Below are 19,450 nucleotides of genomic sequence, written 5' to 3' on the forward strand. Positions count from 1 at the left end.
GCACATGGCTCCTTGCTGTGCTGGACAGTGAGTTATTGCAGCCTCTTATCTTCAGTAACAGGTGCAGCCAGCCTGGGCTGCATCTTCCTGTAGAGCGAAGCCAGGTAATATTTATTGGCTCAAATGAGTAGGGAACCAGCCCTGTCACAGAGCAGAGGATGAATCTCTAACCCAAGTTTCTTTGTTTTCTTTCCTTCTTTCTTTCTTCATTATGTTTGTAATTTTGTTTTATTATTTCCCATTGGAAAGCTGTGAAATGAAAATGATGCAATCTACTGCTGTGAAATAATGTCGTGCTCGAGTCCTTTTCCAATAAGCCCCGAGGTTTGCACTGTGACGGCTTCATTAAATTAGTCGGTTCCATGGCAAATGGAAAAGCACTCAGAGCTTTGGAGTTGGCTAATCCAAGTTGGGCTGCCAGAGACGATAGCCCACAAGGAAACAGAGGATTGGCTCTGCATGGCAGGGGCGAACGGGCTTCCATCTGCCACATGGGACATCTGCACAGCTGCAATAACCTGTTCAATAACTCTCAGTCCTTCCCTGAAATGCCAGGCGCTGTCCTGGATGCTGAAAGAACGGAGAGGTGTGTGTGTGTTTTGGAGGGCGGGACAGCATGCTGTTCAGGGTGAGGAGTGGAGGAAGCAGGGCACTTCACTGTGGGTTAGCCAGGCAGATCACAGGTACTTTACAGGACCACAGGAGTCTCTCTTTGGAGACCAGCTAGTACTCAGATAGACACGCCTGAGATCCTCACAGATGAAATAGGAGGGCTTCTGCCCACCCTTCCATCACCATTCCAGTGTGCTTATGAGAACACATTCTCTCTGGCCAGGCTCCACTGCAGTATTAAAGATTTCCATTACTGATAGTTCTTTCCAGTTAGCATTTTCAGTATTAAACTCTGTCATTATGAAGTTAAATATGCATGATCCCTAAATCTATGTGTATTATAACGAGATTTTATTGTTATAAATTTGTCTTCTCAGTCTTCCATTTCTGCCTTGGTTGTCTTTTTAAAACACTAACGTCTGATAACTACCCAGGAGGTAATTAGGAAGTGGTACTAAAGAATCACAGGCTTATTCTCGCACTCATTCACAGAAATTTATTGAGTGTCTACCATAAGATACGGTCCCTTAGCCAGTGGGAAAGACAGTCTTGACAGCTAATTACAGCACTAAGGGATTCTGGTCTGAGCTGACATAGGAAGCCCCCACCCCCACCCACACACATATAAACATTGGATAAAACAATTCGAAATCACAGCTGCATTTGAAAGGAAGAAGGGAGAGATTCCAGATTCCAAAAACAAGTGGGAATTCAAAGTGAGAGTGCTGAGTGAGGACTGGAGGGGAATTCAAACAGAAACACATCACCAAGGCTGGGGCTTTGCATCCAAGCACAGGTGAATAGGAGACCCACAGCCTCATGGCAGGAGCCAGAAATTGCTGGGTGCCTGGGAGGGCTAGGCAAGTCCCACTCATAAACTGGGTGAGTGGTAACGGCATGGAAGCAGGGCTGAAATTTGGGGTGGACAAAAGCAATTTGTACATGACCAAAATCAAAGTTTGTGCCAAGCATAAATAAGAGATCCAAATTCTTATCTCTCACAGTGTAAAAACCACCAACAAAGAACTCAATGCACAAATTGGCCTGAAATCAAAGCAATCTAATAGGACCCTAATAGAGGCAAGCTTAAACCTCCCCTGAGGCATGCCTCCACAACCAGGGTACCCAGGATGCACAGAGGAAACAACTCCCACTGGAATGAGCTCCCCTGGGAAAAATCACAAAGCATAAAGGAAAACAAACTCAGATTCAATGTGGCACTGGGATCTATCACACATGCAGCTTCCAGATTTACCTAAAAGCTCCCAGATTTACCCAAAATCTCCCAAATTTCCCCACACAACATCATCCTGCCCCTAACTTGAATCCAGACACCACTGTGCCTGAAGCCTGTGCCTCTCGCCTGTGCCTCTCTTCTCAATTCCTGAGAATAGACTCTTGCTATCCACAGGTCTATGGTTCCAAGGAGACTGCCATTGAGGCAAAACTGCACATGCTTAGGGTAGAGTTCGGTGTTGTTCTGTGGATGCTAGATTCGCTTTTCCCATGATGCCACTAACCTGCTAAAGACAGGCCACCTTTCCACAAATTTAGAATTTTTACTTTAGCTCTTAAATCAAGCACATTAACTTTTACCTTGTTTTTTTGGGCACCATTTATTTTTTGGAAAGCATATTTTCACAAAATTAAGGGCAGGGAAATGATCAGATCACACGATTTAAACACAGCTGATGATAACGTGACACTGACCGGAAGCTTCTTTGCATCAACTGAGCAATTTGTATGTAGGAAATGAAAATTTTTGGTTTTGAAATTTGTTTTGATTCTATCTACCTACCTATACACTTGGCCAAAACTGCAAGCAGTAAATCTGTGAATAAAGGACTGGAAGAGGGGCTCAAGCAGCAGAGCACCTGCCTAGCAATTGTGAAGCCCTGAGTTCAAACCCCAGTTCTGATCCCTGACAAATCTTACTCTTCAAAACTAGAAAAAAATAATAAATCCGTGAACTATGAATAAGGTGGCTTTACAGTATACAGCAGTCCCTTGGTATCTGTGGAGGTTGGGTTCAGCATCTTCCACTTCATGGATTCCCAAATCTGTGGGTGCTCGTCTTTTAAATAATGTGGTATTGTATTTGCATATAACCTGTTCTCCGGTATACTTTAAATCACCTCTAGATTACTTAAAATACCCAGAATAATGTAAATGCTCCACAAGTAGTTTTTAAGCTTTATTACTTAGGGAATAATGACAAGAAAAAACCCTGTATGTGTTCAATACAGATGCAATTTTTTTCTGTATATTTTTGATCTGCGTTTGGTTGAATGCACAGGTTCAGAACCTGTGGATATGGAAGGCCATGTCTTCCCATGTAACATGTATAGATTTCTTTTCATTTAATATGCACAGTACATGAGATACTCAGAAAGAACCTCATATTGTCCCCACTAGTAAGATGTGATCCTGAGTGGTAAGATTGCTCTAGGTGACTCTCCAAGCATGATTTGGGGTCTAAATTTTGTGAGCCTTGAGATTCTTAGGGATCTTCTTTGTCCTCACAGGTTGTCATTTGACAAATTTCACTTTCACTCCCAACTACAAGTGACCCACTAGGTGAGCCATCCAGGCTACTAAGTTTGGCATTCAGCTCAATGATCAGAGAAGACTGAAGACTTATTCAGTGTCCACCCAAAGGCCTGATAGCCAGGCTTTGCCTAGCTACACTTACTCTGCTGTGTATCTGCAGGCCATGGACTACAGCAGGCTACTATCCCATCAGGGTGTCATTGGGTTGTCTAGAATTGGTGGGGTTTTGAAATTGCTGCTGTGCTTGCTTTTGTATCACAAATTACTCATGCTTTGGCTGCATCACCCTGAGGATAGTGGAGAGAGTACTTCAGCTAACTCCACTGTGGTAGAGATTCCTATTTGCATCATCAGTTTTTAACCTTCTTTTTTCACTAAAGAGTCCTTAAGATGCGTGTCCTGCCTGCAGCTCAAACAAGAGCTATTGCATCTCCGTTTGCAGGTTACCCTCCACATCCTGCAATGTGACTCTTCCTTATCACATCCAGGGTCTTTTCCTGGTAAGAGGAAGGTCAGTGGGAGAGCGGAACCCTAGCTCTTCTGCCACATGAAAAGACATTGCATAAGAAGTATTTGCCTCACTGGAGCACAGACTTCCATGCCTCTGTCCATTCTCTTGGGTGTCTGAAAGCCCTAAGGCCACCTGAATTCTGTGATTTTATAGGGGTAGTAACATGTAAGTGAAGTTACTTCATTTTGGACAAGAAATGGTTTGTCAATAACATACTTAGAAAAACATCCACCGAGAGCTTAATGTGTCTTGACCAGGGCTGTGGTTAAGCCAGGTAAGAGATATCTTTCTTGTCACCAGGGAACTCATAGACAAGGTCTGCTTTAGTTTTTCTAGTGTGGTACCTGCTTTACCAACTTAGCTGGCAGCTTTGTCTGATCTCTTCTTTCTCTGCAAAGCTGTTTTAACTCCTGTGGACACATAGCTTAAGGATCCTCAGCAAGTGTTCTATGAACAACTTCATCTCTCCATGGCCTCCTGTCCTATTTCCAGTCTGAAATAACCCCAACAAAAGGGCTAAGACCTAACTAGAGAGGTCAATAGTATTGCCTAGACAAACACGACCACCAGAGGAGATTCTGGGTCTGTGCAGATGAACCCTTTGCTTTCCAAGTCCTTGTGGTCTGCAGCAGTGGGTTTTATAATGAGCTTGAACAATCTCTCAACACTGAAGGGCTTTCTGTTGCTCAGGCTGGGCTCAGCTGACTGATCCTCAGGAGCTGGAGCTACAGGTGCACATGCCTTACTGGGAACTGTTTGTGCTGGTGCGTCTTTTTTTGTGGGGGGTGTTTGAACTCAGGGACCCATGCCTGCTAGGCAGGTGCTCCACCACGTGAGTCCCTCGCCAGCCCCACTGAAGAGCTTTCTGGAAGAAGACAGAGGGACACCTGCTTGGGATCTAACAGTCATCCAAGTAGATAGATTCTAATGGCTTCTGATGATCACCCACTGGCCTTTCCTCTCCTGAGTCATCCTCTCCCCTTGAGCATGGGTTGTACCTGGTAACTGCTTCTGTTGAACAAAATATGGTAAAGGTGATGGGAGGTGACTTGCGAGGTTCAGACACAAAGGACTGTGACTCCCATCTTGCTGATACTCTTGCCTATCTGGCTTGCTTGCTGTGGAGAAGTGAGTTGCTATGCTGGAGAGGCCCACACAACAAGAACTGAAGGGAGCCTCTGGCCAACAGCCTGCAAGGGCCAAGGCCTGCCAACAAACACCGAGTGAGCCTGGAACAGACACAGCCCCAGTGGAGCCAACTGTAGCCCTGGCCGATACCTTGATTGCTGCTGGGTCTGGATTCCTGACCCACAGAAATCAAAGGACTATAAACGTGTTGCTTTAAGCTGCTAAGTTTTGGAGTAATTTGTTATGCAGCAGTAGATAATGAAAACAGTTATTAAACTGCATGTGCTAGGCTTACTTTGGTAGGGAACGTATGGGCATATTTTGGAAACTTTTAAACAATATGACTTGCTTCTTCTCTTAAGCCCATAAGAATGGGCAACCACTGTGACCAATTCCCAGAGCACACCAGTAAACTGTGCCTTTATTGGAGTAAGAAACTCCCATGCTAATGGTTATAGACCATATGGCCCCCTAAGAGGTCACAGAAAAGAGACTCTATGATAGTGTCTTAACCACAGAGAAGCACTGGAATATGCTAATGAGACTGGACCCTATGTCAGACACACCAAATCAGGATCTCCATGGGAAACCTAGAGCCTCCTGAATGAGACAGGTATATATTAGTAAACACCACTGATCTGGACCTACTCCCCATTGATATAACAGGAAATGGTGGGTCAAAGAAGTGACATGCCTTTTTAAGAACACAGAGCTAGGCCTGGGGGCATGGCTCAAGTGGTAGAGCACTTCCTTAGCAAGTATGAGGTCCTGAGTTCAATTTCTAGCACCACCAAAAAAAAAAATCACACAATTAGTTGATGGCAACCTAGATAAGAGCACAGGTCTCCCATGTCCCTGTGTTCTTCTCATTTGTCCACTCTGCCATAAGATACTTCCACATCTGCCTGCATTCAGTGGAGAGCTCAACTTAGCCTTGAGCCAATGTAAGAAACAGCATAAGTCACCCAAGGACAACTTCTAAGGTTAACTTTATTTGTTCTGAAAACCACCTCTGTTTTTCATCTTTCAATTTAGTTCTGGCCTGGTGACAAGGATCATTTCCATGGTGTGTCTCTTTTGTTAAGAAAGGGAACAACAAACACTTCCTGTTGGATATCTGCTTCCAAGTACCCATCATGGGGAGGCCTGGCCAGGGATGGAACTTCAAAACAATGCAAAAATGTGGGTTTGTCACTCAGTCTCATTGGCTGGCAACCTTTTCTTCTCCTCCCTGAGACAGCCACTCCTGTCCTGGGAGACTTTGCTCCACCTCCAGTACAGGGTATCTGGTGCAGTCATGGGCTGTTCACAGTCTAGTCCAAGGAAGCACCACCCTCTGTCCCATGCTGGATCCAGCCCAGGTCCTCAGGAGTTCACGATGTCCCAGTGCTGGCTCATGAGTGAGGACTCACATGGATTCAGAACGATCTCCTTGCCATCCTCAGTGCTGTCACCAAACATGTCTGTGTCCAGGCAGAGGTGGGATGCTATGTGCTCGATGTGGGTACCAGTCCGGGTCCATTGCTGAGGAAGCAGAGAGGAGAAAGAATGAGTCAGGTGTCTCTGGCTGAGGCCCAGGGTCCTATTGATAATTTGATTTTCTCCAGCATCATCAGAAAGAGTGACACCACGTCTAGGGTCAGCCAGGTACTTGATTTCATGGCCTCATGGAGAAATAAAACTGTCACTAATTGGTCTGCCAGGTATTTTTTGTTTGTTTGTTTTGGAGTTGGATTTTAAAAAGTTAAAAGCAGTATAAGTATATTTGCTGGAAAATTCATTAATTTTCTGAATAATACCAAGTGACAGGGACAACTGCATGGTTATAAAGTGGGGGAGAAAAGGGAGAGGGACAAAAGGGTGACAGCAGGAGGGGCAGGAGACTTCTTCAAAGCACATCAGCACTTAAGCAGAGAGGTGAGTCTCAAGTACTGTTCCCCAGACTTCTCCTTCCATGATGAGGAAGGATGGGCATATATTGGGGGCTACCTCTGACCAGTACTGAGCTCAGTATTTCACAGAGACAATCACAGTTCATTACTCAAAATAGCTACCGTAAACATCATCAACTCCACTTCATAGAGTTGGGGTCCGGTAACCTGCCATGGGTCACACAGCCAGTGAGCCATAAAATGGGCACCTGAATCTCAGTTTCTCACATCACTAGCCAGTGCGCAGGAAAACAAGGGGAGCCAACACCTGCTGTTAAAGGACCTGGGCACTGGGCACCTCTGGGACACTACAAACTTTGGGGGACACAGTCCTACAGCCCAAGGCCCTGAAGACAAGGGTTGAATCTTGTTCATCCTTATGGCCCTGAGATCCATGTGGGGAATGGAGCAATGGCAGGAGCGTAGGCCAAGGGACCTGGAGTACTCGGCCAAGATCTGTAGGCTTTCACAGGTGAGCTGACCTGTGGGGCCAACATGGCCATTACTTCCCTCTCCCCGCCACTAGAAGGGTTTCTTTCTTACTCCCAACAGGCCCTCTTTTACTACCTGTGAGACTCAGACCTACCCAGCCAGAGTATGGAAGGCATACTCACTTGTCTGTCATCTCCATTCTTGCACAGAGAAAGAACCACTGGGACACCAGGGAACAGGGTGACAACAGATAGGCACAGATCCTCCTGCATAATCTGCTGGGTGTATGTGAAGGCCCATACCTAGGGAGACCGGGAAGTTTTGCTCAAGATTGAGGAAGCCAGCACCACAAGGGACCATCATATCTATGTGTGATAATTGAGGATGGCTTCCAGGGATTCCAGTGGATATTGACTGTCAACAAGGTCAACTTAGAAAATTCTAAGCCTGCCAGAGGCTAGGCAGTCATGTCCTCATGGACGTCTGTCCTCACACCCTATGATAGGGACTGGGTTTGTACCATGCAGATGGCCTCTGGTAGTCAATAATAATTTTGGGGTCTGGGCAGGAGCTTGAATAGCACTCTAGTCAAGCTGTGTGATCTTCAGAGTCTCTGTTTGGAGACAACATCAAGAGGGAGTCTTCCCACACTTGACATTTTGAGCAGCCACCTCGCAGTTCCCCTCCTCCCCCAGCTGTACTTAGAATGTCCCCTCTTTTTGAAGGGATTCCAAGCCAGTGTCTTGAGAACAGGAAAGCTATGACAAGAGCCAGGGTGAGGGGCAAACAGAACTAGGAAGTGCTCTGAGGAAGGGAATGGAAGGAAAGAAGAAAGTTACAAGAAGTGAAATTATTTTAAGAGGAAGCATATACTCCAACATACTCTAACATGCCAGTAGAGTAGACAATTTGGCCCCATAACTCGTGAAGAAAAAGAAGCCAAGAAATCAGACTGATAAGCAGAATTCTGACGGCATAAGAAACAGAGCATTACCAACCATGGTTCTCACTTCCTCCAAAGTTGCAGAGACCACAGAATGACTGCTGCTTAGGAAGCCGGAGCACTGCCCAGGTCTCAAGTCTGGGGACAGCAAGTGTTGGCATCACGGCTGTCCAAATGGGAACCACAAAGAGGTTGTAACACAGGGATAACTGCTGCTTTTTGTCATCATCATGGAGAAACAATTCCTGAGTTGAATGCCCCGAGGGAAGCTGCAGAGAGGACCCTGTTGAGGACTGTATTTCTTCTTTACTATATCCCTGCTGACCAGTTGACTTGAGCCTCTGGACCAGGCCACTAATGGGTTACTTTTCCTTGGCCCATGAATGAAAAAAAAAAGGGCTCTTAACACAGTGTCCCCTAAACCAACTATGTATCCATTTGCCTCTCTTTTTTGCACCTTCTTTGCCTGCCTCCAGGCCCAGGTCCTCCCTTGACCTGTAAAATCTGCTGAACATTTCTAATGTCTTTCTGAGACCTGGTTTATTCGTCCCCTTCTCCTGCAGGCTTGGGCCCTTCTGCTGTACTGACTACACAGCTATCTTCATCCAGAGCTTGCCCTTCCTGCTAGATGGTGACCACTGCCTTCCCTAGTCTGGAACCTTGCCCTGCCCCCCCATCCATGGCTAGTGCCTCCAGCTCAATGGGAGTCATTATCCCCCAAATATTAAAACCATAGATCAGCTCCACCTTGGCCAGTTTTCAATGGCAGCTTTTATGAAAGGCAAATGTTGTATCCCCAGGTCAGGTATGGTGTGGGCAGGCCAGAGAGTACCACTCTCCCTAACATTTATGAGAATTGAGGTGAGAGTGTGAATGGAGGGCGGTGCTCCATGGATTCCACACTAAGCAACAGGGACACACGCAGCGCTGGCTAACAGCTTGTGCCTGCCCTCTTTCTTCCCAACCCACCAGCATAGCCAAGTGTATTCACTCCCTGCTAAATGGTCCCCTTTGGGTCTAGGAGTATGCATCAGTAACACAGTTTGCCTGAGAGGATAAACCCAGGCATGAGATCCACACAGGTCCTGAAATCAGGTTGATGCTGTTAGTCAGGGAATTCTGGGCTCCTAGGTATCTGGAGTGTGATCTAGAAGAATGGCCCTATATTTGAGCACAGACAATTTCTTGACCTATAGGAAGGAGAAAGAAAGGCCCAAAGACCAAGTCCAAGGATAGGGCTGTCAGGATGGACAACTTGCCTCAAAGTTAGACTTTTGCTGTCCTCTGGAAATAAGGTTGAATAGTTAGTGCTGAGTAAAGAAGATGAGTTTGTTCCTCTGTTTCATTACCTGTTCTACAGCCCACAGGGAAGCATGAATTAGCATTTTAAAAATAAATCCTGTTATTATCTTATGACCACCACAATGCTATTGCATTGTATTTTTTGTTAAAAGCATTAAAGGATTAAAAACAAACACTGAAAACACACCATGTTTTCTGAGAGACCATTTGGCATTTCTTTTTTTAATATTCTAAGGGCCTGGAAGTGCTAGGGATGGTTTCTGCTGACATCTGAGACTCTGCAACCAGAAATGCCTATGAGAAGGAATGCATATAGCCAGATGGCACACCCCTGGGCCAGAGTGAGAGGAAGCCATTCCAAATACACCCATGGGAGTGTGTGACAAGCACAGACATGATGGAAGCCCTTATGCAAGTAGATTTTCCATCAACTAGTAAGTTCCTGACATTTTAATCATTTGGTCTCACAATCTCCCAGAGGAGGGCTGACCTCTGGTCAAATCAGCAAGAGGGGAAGAGAAGAGAGAGAGGAAACAAAAGACGAGAGCAGATGGGGTGGGCAAACAAAGAGAGGTGTTCAGAGTCCCGCTCTGCTCCAGTCAGATTTGCCCAAAGGGCCAGTGATGAGTGAGTTTATTAAATAAATCCTGAGTCAGAAATGGACTCGAGGAAGGCAGCAGCTGCTGTTTAGGCAGGTTTAGCCTCAGTTGGTGAGTTCTGGGCCCTCTGTTGATGGTTCCATTTGCAAAAGCACAGCACATGATTGATGTCTCTCTCCACCTCCAATGCACATTCACACAACTGTCCCCAGGAAAGATAACCCAGAGGCTGATGTGCGTGACCATTGTCCCCCGTGGGGACAGGCCAGACAGAGACCAAAGAGGAGGAGGAGGGTCTAACTCCTTGTCCTCCAATCACTTTTCAGTCCCTCATAGGAAGAAAATGGACCTGTGTGCTCACAGGATGTCTCTATATACAGTCATTGCTGGTGGGAACAGGGAATGGCCTGCTAGCAGGGGCAGTGAGCTTCTCTCTTCAGCAAATGCCCCTCTGGCTGCAGCTGTGAAAGCTGGGATACAAAGTGTTCACGGTGCCCAGCCTGTGGCTCATTGTCTTGTGTTGGATGGAGAGGCAATCACTAAGTGGGGCAAGGTGAGGATGAAACTAGGCAGAGTGGCAGTTCTTAGAATGTTCCAGGGTTCCCTCCTCTCTAACAGGAAGGAAGCAATCAATCAGCCTACAGGAGTGGAGATATTTTGCCCACCCTCCCTCATGGGACATTTGGCAGAGTCTGCAGACATTTTTTTATTATTATAATTATTATGCTGGGTACTATGGGCATCTCATGGGTAAGACCAGGGATATTGCTGAATATCCTACAATGCTTAGCATGCTCCCCACAACAAATGATTTGGTCTTAATGTCAACAGTGCTGAGGCTAAGAAACGCCAACCTAGACTTCAGGCTTGGGCTCTGGTATGATTCATGTACAATTCAGGTAGATACTCTAAGCCCTGATTGCCCCATATGTCAAGGGGACAGGATAACTGGACAGTGGGTGCATAGTATTGTTCCGAGGACTAAATAAGATGATGCCTGGTGAGCATTTGGCCCAGAGCCTGGCTGTGGCTCAGAATAAGTGTTCTACAGTAGAATTTCCACACCACAAGAGAAGTGTTGGGTGAGGGAAGAGAAACATTAACCATGCAGAGAAGTTAGGAGGCTGAGTTTTCAGTAAGCAGGAGCCCACATTATTTACTGATTGTGAGTTCCACATTTAGAAATTCTTCCCGGTGGGGAACATTAAACAAAAAAAGTGAATGCAAGACAGCATTGCTGGTTTCATCATGGTTGGAGTAACACACAACTCTTGTCTGAAAGGGACTTTCTCAAGGGCCAGGCTCAGTTCTAGGCACTTCACTGCTTGGTCTATTTAATCTTCATAAGACCCTCGGAGGAAGATACTATTTTACGGAAAGGGGTACTGAGGATCAAGGAGGTCAATGGTTAATCAGAGCAACACTGGGAGAAGTCCCCAGGCTGACTCTGCATGAGAGTTTTCCTCAGTAAGATGGGCAATGAGCCAAGAGTACCCAGGGTCACTAAGTGGCCTCCAACCACACCCACATGGAACATGCCCTTAAAGTTCTCTCTCAAACAAGCTATTTGGAATGAATGAGCTGGGTTCAACTGAACCTTTGATTCAGCATCTGAATCTCAACAGTAGTCCAAATGCACCAACTGACCATGTGAGGTAAACAGGCATGGACCTCAGGCCTGCCCTAGTAAAGGCCCTCTGCCCAGAAGCAGACATATACCCATCAGGTTCTCAGACTATACCTTCTTCAACTGGGACCTTCACTGGATTCACATTTGGTATCTTCTCTTTATTTCTAGTCCATCCTGTCTGCTCCTTCACTTATATGTGGGATTAAAACCCCATACCCAGCACATTTTTTGTTGGATCATGGAGTTGGACTCTGGAATAACTGCAGGGGCTGGAGTCCTGGCTCACTAGCTTGGTAACTTGGGTGGGTTTTAACTCTCATTACCTCAGTGACCTCAGATGTAAAATAAAGACACTACAAGTCCCTATGGCAGAGGTACACTTATAGAGTCACTGGTTAATACACAAAAGTGCCAAGAAGAGAATGGTGCATTCCATTTAGCAGGTGTCCAATCACTATCTACTATGCTGATAACAGTGAGTGGGAAAGCTGAGCAAAGGAGAAATGGCCCTTCAGACCATCCTTTGGAAACTGCCCAGAAGACAGGCTCTCCTGGTGAGGGGCTGTTCCCAAGCTGTGTTGAGAAAGCACAAGAAGGAAGGTGGCAGGGGCTGGCAGCCTATCCCACTGGCAGACTTGGGTTTTCCACTTTGGAGGTGCCAGTGTGTATGTTTGAAGGGATGTGGAGAATGCTTTCATCCTCATCCACCTCCGGGGCTTCTAGCTACTGCCTGCCTGCTCCATAGGACCAGAGCCTAAATGGCTGAGGATGCAAGGGGAAGAAGATACTACAATTGTTTTAATGCTTGCTTTCTCCCACTTTAAACTGGAAAGAAACTAGATTGGGGCATCTGTCTTCCTTCTACCTTTCACAGATATTTTTCTAGAGAATCCAGTAAAGTTAAGAGAAAACTTGTTAGCCTGGAGACTTTATGGGCTTCACAGATTTTCAGATGCATGATGTATTTCTCTGCATCTCCACCAGGGCATCAGTTTGCTGGCATCTTCCATATGCTAAGATTCAACAGTATTTTCTTAAGGTTGACAAGCAAGCAAGAAGGGAGTTGGGGCAGAAGGGAGTTGGGGCAGGTTGAGGGACCAATAGGCTGGGGTGCATCAGGAATGTGAGCCAGTGTCAGAGCCTGAGGACAAAATAGTCCCTTTGCATCAATGAAGGCACCCCAGTGCCCATGGCTCATCCGACCTGGAGAGTGAAAGGGGGGGGGGAGCAACTGGAGGCAGAACTTGGAGCTCCTGATCCCTATTTTCCATGGTCTGGGGCTCCAGAATACCCCACAAAATGGTCCCAGCCTAGTATCACAACCCGGATGAGTCTCATGCCTTGGTTTGTCCTCTGAGAGTGAAGTATGTACTAGGGACACAGTCTCATAGGACTGAAGAGACCTTTTAGAGAACAGTGGCCAAGCTTAGATATGCAGGGCAGAGTTGGGATGGGGAGGGAATAAAAAGAGAACAGGCAAGGCTGGAAACATGTGGCCCTGGTGTAGAATCCATGGAGTAGGGGCCTCTAGTCACACTATTCCCATAAACGTTAGGGAGGGGGCTCCTCTCAGACTTTGACATGGAGGTACAACTGCTATCTGTTTATAAGAGCTTTCATTGGATACTAGCCACATAGAAGACTCTCACCAGCTCTCTATGGTTTCAGTATTTATAAACGCAAAGAGGAACCCCAGGGACAGGTATCTTCTACCACTAAATTTGCCTAAAAGAGCTCTGAAGCCAGCTATAAAATAGGGATAAGAGTAATAGGATTCCCATGTCACCTTCCTGAGTGGACTCTCAGACACTGAAGGAGTAAGTGCAGGGAGGGAGGCTGAAGGAGTTCAGAAGGAGGTGCCATGCCCTCTAGGCAGGCCAAGAGGCAGGATGCATAGTGAGGATGTAAGCAAGAAGGAGCAGAGAATGGTTAAGAGGAAGGAACCAAAAAGCCTAACATTAGCAGAAACAGTTGGGAAGCAGAAAGGCAGGACTGAAGGGTTATGAGGAAGGAGGAGCAAATTATGAATGGAAGAGGAATGGAACATAAGTCACTCCTACAGGGCTGTGTAACTCTCTCTCTCATGCACACATACACACACAGATTGGTTATGCAGATTTCTTTCAGCTTAAAGTGTGTTGAATACCTTCAGGGTACTGAGAAATGCAGCCCAGTCCTGATACTAGGCCCTGGGGTCCCTAGAGACCAGGGGCTGTGTCTAATCCTGCATGACCCTGACTTACCACCCCAGCAGGAAGGGGTAGCCCAAGGTATAGTGGTCCAGTCTGCTGAAGTGGACAGCATCTCTTCCCATCTCCCAGTAACCCTCTAGCATCCTATAGTCATATGGCCACAACACAAAGCCAATCATCTTTTCAAAGCAGGGTGGGACAGCAGTTCAGCCCTGTCTTCAGAGAAGAACTCTGTTTACCCTTAGACATTACCACAATGGCCCTGAGTGCCTGTGTAGGTAAGTGCTGTCACCCCCCTTCCTCACACATCAGGAAGGTCAGCTTGGATGGGTTGATTTCCTCCAGCCAAAGGCCCTGGAACCTCTCCCAGGGCCAGGCATTGGAGAACTCTCTCTGAGGCCTGTAGAGCCTGTGGCTTCTTCACTCTCACCTAATTATGTAGCCAAATATGGCAAGTTCCAAAAAATCCCTCACTCCACTGGAGACAGACTAGGCAAATCCTATCCCAGGAAAGGGGGGCAGGCAACATTCTGGCTGTTGGGATCCCTTCAATCCCGCCTGCACACAGACACATACACACACAGAAAGAGAGAGACGTGTGTTGCCTACTCACAATGTTCTACAAAATGCCATTTGAGCAAATTGTATCACTGTCAGCCAGGCATCCATAACTAAAGCAAAATTGGCACCTCAGTTGCTTTTCCCCTCCCTTGTCCTGCTGAAGCAGAGATGACTCCTGGAAAAGTCACTGCAAGCCAGAGTCAAGTCATAAGATGCCTTAAGTGCCAGGCATTGGACTTTTGTGGAAAAAAGTTTGGACTTTTGTTGTGGACAAAAAGGAGTCACTGAAGGCTGTGTTGAGATTAGGGAGAACAGTTTAGTGACCACATGCAAGGTAGGGAGTAGAGGAAGGGATTGGAGATAGGGCAGGAGGAACATGGAAGCTGTGGCCATAATCTAACACAATGGTTCTCAACAGGGGAGGACAGTTTTTATACCCTGTAGGCATGTCTGAAGGTATAGTCCTGACCCATGGGGCCAAGGATGGTGATGGTTTTACCAAATCTGATGTGACTGTCTGGAAGTCAGAGTTTAATCATCTAAGAAACCCACCAAGGAGGCATTTTGTCTTAGAGCAAGGGCCTAGCAGCAGGCTTTTCTTCCTTTGCATGTCACATTTGAAAGGTAGCTGTACCACCTGCCCTGCCTGACCCAGCCCAAATTTACTACCAGCAGGTAGGACACCAAAAGCAGACTCATTAAGCTCCAGCTAACTTTATGGGCAATTTCCCATAAGTGTGATGTTGCCTGCTAAGTCATCTTTCAGAGGGCTTCCATGTATTTGAAAACCTGGTGGTATAAACTGGAGGCAGAGCAAAGGACTCCTTCTCATGTCCACTGCTGGTCTCTGGGTAAAAACTGGGCACCTGATGTCACATAAGAGCAGGTGACCAAGGCTAATTTGGATGTCTGCCTCCTCTCTGGCATATGGTGCTATGTCCCCAGACAGTTACTTTACCTGGGATTTTGTTTCCTCACTTCTGACACAGGGACTCAGTTTTAGGTTTGGTATCTCTTGGTTGTTCTGCTTTTGAGATTCAAGGCACTGCTGCCTCTGCCGGATGTTGCCCTTCTGGATGGAGGAATCGAGGGGGATCCTAAAGGAAAGCCACAGGGAGAGGTGAGAACCCACTGCTCTTGGCATCTGTCATGCTAGCAGCTGGAGAACTTGGGGAGTTGTTTTGAGAATGGCAGGGCCACCTTCCCCTGGGCTGTCACAAAGCCAGGCACTGTTAAGAAGGGGAGGCTGATGCCAGGAATGAGGAAGCAAGCAAATATTCAGGAGCCACATAGAGGATGGATTCTTGAGATGGAGCCTGCATCAGTAAGCCCATGCTCTCAGGAACAAATCCCAGCAGAGAGGTATTGCAACTTGGTACTCTCCATCCCTCATTCTGCTGAGTCAAAGTAACTCCCCTTCTGGTTTCAGGGATATGGGGAGCCAAATGGTCTTCTTAGTTCAACATAGCCTTAAAAACACTCATCCAGTTGGTCACAGGCTGTGTCTCCTCCAGACCAAGCCAGATGGGGTCCTCTCCTTGCAGTCAGTCAAGGTTCCAGTGGGCAGGGATACCTGAGTTCTGGGTAGACATTCTCCAGGTACCACTTGAAGGTCTGGCAGTGCAGATTCCTCCTCAGGTCCAGCCTGCTCTCAATGCTGGGGTGATGGGACATGGGGGTGAGGGACACAAAGACAAAACACAGCTGTCAGAGGCAGAACCAGCAATAGTGGCTCAGGCTAGTGGAGTACAAGCCGCGATGGGTACCCACGCACTGTGCCCATGTGTCTCTGGAGGGTGCTGGGGAAATGAGCTAAGCAGAGATTTCTCTAGCTCCAGATGGAGCTAGAGAAACACCTTGCAATACCTCACGATAGTGCAGTAATGACACTGGGACTTGTGCTTTTACTTGAAATTGGAATTTGGGGATGTTTTTACTTTTCATTAAAAACAGAGCTGCAAGAACATTCAGTGAGTTGTTAGTAATTCACTGCAGCCTTTGGGTCTACTTATAATATCTCTTGGGATTCTGCAGTTGAAATACCACTTCCCACTGCTCTAGCCACAGAGAATCCTCTTCCCTGGCTGGTACTGGGGTCTGGTCAGTGGATATTCACTGAGAACCTCTATGTGTTAAGCCTCACACCCAATGTGGAATATGAAGGAAAGTTTTAGGCAGCTGCATCACAGCCTATGGCATAGGATGGTCGTGGGGACACCTCAGAGGTACACCCTTGTTGGATCCCTGGTGCTCAAACTGGTGATAGTGGTTGATGTTGGTTTCTGGAAAGAAGAGTGAACACCACCTAGACAAACCTGAAAGCAGACAAGGCCAGGGCCCTGCCACAGGTGGGGTGGGATGGGAGAACAGAGATCAGCATGTGTGAAGGAGTGAAAGAAGTTTTGACAAAGGGCAGCATGGCAAGGCCATAAATAGAAGCACGTGTGAATGGGTGGGATGATGGAGGACAGTCCACAAAGGGTCATGCGAGATGCTGCTGAGGAGTCTGAACTTAATCTTAAAGGTACTGGTCTTACACAGGGTGTGACATGGTGATGTTTGCATTCCGAGAGCATTTCACTGTTGGTTCTGAAATGGGACTAATGGGGTAGGATTGGAGACGAGAGCAGGCAGAAGGTGGCTATGGAACCCCAGGTGCCAATTATGCTTCCATTAGGTAAGTAGGGGAGGTAATGGAGAGCAACAGGACCAATTCTCCACTTCTCTCCATGCACACCATTGGCACTCACTTAAGTTCTAGTCAACCCTGTCCTTCCTGGGCAGCCAACAGAACTGGGTTTGCTTTCTCTCCAGCCTTGCCTTGATCTTGCCCCTCCTCTCTAAGACTGCACCAGAACTTCTTTTTTATGGTTCTGGGAATTGAACCCAGGGCCTCATGCATGACAGGCAAGTGTTTTATCACTGAGCTATATTCCTACAACTTTCTTTTAGAACATAAATCACACCTCCTTACAGACTCCCAGCTCCTTGGGGATGGGAATGTCTATTTTTCAACATGCTTAGTGCTCAGTGTTTACTAAGGGCCTGGATGATCAGTGTGTAATGAGGATCACCAGGATGTGGTGATCTTTTGGACAGAGCAGAGAAGGGGAGGGAGGAGTCAAGACTGGTACTTAGATGTCTGCCTTGGTCAACAGGGTGCAAGGAAGACTGTTCATTAGGACGGGGCATGTGGGATGAGGAATAGGTTTAGGAGACAACTTCATGAGCTCAGTTTAGGACTTGTTGAGTTGGATGTATGTGTGTGACATACCATGGAGATGTCTGGTTGATTCTTGGATGTAAGGGACTGAAGCCCAGAGAGATCCCAGTTAGAAATAAAGATCTGACTGTGAGCAGCATGGATGTGGTGATTAGTGCCAGGGAGAATATGAAATAAGACAAAGGCTAATGCAATTCCTCAAGGAAGACAGGCATATAAGGAGTGGAAAGAAGAAACAGACTACAAAAGAGACAGAAAAGGCAGAGTCAAGCAGCAGCAGTAAAGCCAAGACTGCAGTGCTCTTGGAAGTCTAGGGGCTGGAAGCACACCAGTAGGATGGGAGTGGTAGCAGTGGGTGCTAAAGGGACATCAGAAGAGCCCAGGCAGAGCTTAATAGAAGCAGCTGCATGGGATGTGGGGGCAAAATGGAAGGTAGACCACTGCTTCATAAGCTGGATCCTGAGTGGGCAGAAAAAGACTGGTGTATAGATAAGCCATGCTGGATTGGAGAATTTTGTAGCTTGTTTCCTTTCCTAAGCCCCCCCTCTTTTCCCCACATCTTCTTTTTGCAGTACTGGGGTTTGAACTCAGGGCCTTGCTCTTACTAGGCAGGTGCTATATCACTAGAGTCAGAACCCTAACCCTTACCCCTCCCTCTTAAGACAAGGGTGAAGTGTAAATGTGGGTGGGAATGATGCAATAGAGGAGAGGCAGGTCACAGACAGAGGAGGCACCTCCACACACTGGAATCACTTGGAGTCTTATCCATTCCACAGACCAGGCCACACCCCAGACCAGGTAAATTAATGCTGGGTATTTGAAGCTCCCCAGGTAATTCCACTGTGCAGACTAGTAGAATCTTGCTCCTTGAATTGGGGTCTGCAGACCAGCAGCATAGCACCACCTGGGAACTTATTAGAAACATGGAACTCGGGAACCAGCTTCTATATTTTTACATGATCCCCAGGAGATCTGTGTGCACATTAAACTTTGAGAGGCCCTGCACACCAGGAAGCAGGAGCAGATGAATCCAAACTGCAGGGACTTGATCGATGTTGATTTATGAATGAGTGCAGGCATGAATGGTGCATCTGGAGTGCTGGTGGAGTGCTGGCCATCCACCACAGGAAGCACACTTGTCCCTTGAGACAAAAGAGACTGAGAAGGATGGTGCAGATGCGGCCAAGCTAATGGGCTGCCTTGTCTTGGAAAATTGATGTCCATTTCATCAGGAAAACAGGTGTCATCTGTGCAAAGTAAAGGAGTGGTTGGGCTTAGGAGTGGGGTAGTGGTGAAGGTTTACTGAAGATGGAAGGGGAGGGCTGGCTAGGAAAGGCAACAAGTGAGTGGGCATCCCACAGCTTTGCTGAGACAGATGGCCAGGAAGTACTATCAGGAGCACCAGCTGTATTTACCAGTACTGGTCAGCAACCTGTTTGTAGAAAAGGAAGAGGTAAAGAGTCAGCCTCATCTGGAGCTGAGGAAAACTTTGTGGGTAGGGAAGAACAGTGCTGCTAGACAGACAATGGGGCAGAAGATCCAAGGACAAGACTTTGTAAAGTCTGTCTTTAAGCAAGAGTAGAACCAAAGATGGAGAGGTGCCACTGAAGAAAGGAGGTGGGGAAGACACGGGAAGTGGATCAGAGCGAGATGAGAAGAGGGCTGGCATGGATTATGACTTTGGAGGTGCATGGCTAGTTCTGTGTAATCTTCCTGTGCAGTAATGGACTCTATCTTTCAATTTCAGGCTGTAAAAACCCACCAGTAGTGTTCCTGTGACTAATGAGTGACATTAGCGGGACAAAAAGCCATGGTTGCTCCCAAAGAAGCACAAAT

The 19,450-nt window shown here is 46.9% G+C and overlaps 1 protein-coding gene across 7 annotated transcripts in view; it reads right to left on the reverse strand.

Annotated features, from left to right (window-relative positions):
* Positions 1-4,454: 4,454 nt before the first annotated feature.
* The window catches only part of Galnt14 (polypeptide N-acetylgalactosaminyltransferase 14), a 210,108-nt gene continuing 195,112 nt past the window's right edge, over positions 4,455-19,450 (reverse strand). For 3 of the 7 annotated variants that reach the window (XM_074049445.1, XM_074049443.1, XM_020167606.2), the window contains 5 exons: positions 15,965-16,048; positions 15,350-15,488; positions 8,163-8,376; positions 7,347-7,466; positions 6,186-6,325 (listed from right to left, as the gene is read on the reverse strand). In XM_074049445.1, coding sequence (XP_073905546.1) covers positions 7,354-7,466; positions 8,163-8,376; positions 15,350-15,488; positions 15,965-16,048 — 550 coding nt within the window. In that variant the 3' untranslated portion in view covers positions 6,186-6,325; positions 7,347-7,353. The other 4 variants (XM_074049444.1, XM_074049447.1, XM_074049449.1 and 1 more) reach the window with 4 other exon arrangements.

Source organism: Castor canadensis, chromosome 12 (genome assembly GCF_047511655.1).
Source record: "Castor canadensis chromosome 12, mCasCan1.hap1v2, whole genome shotgun sequence".
Lineage (NCBI taxonomy): Eukaryota > Metazoa > Chordata > Mammalia > Rodentia > Castoridae > Castor > Castor canadensis.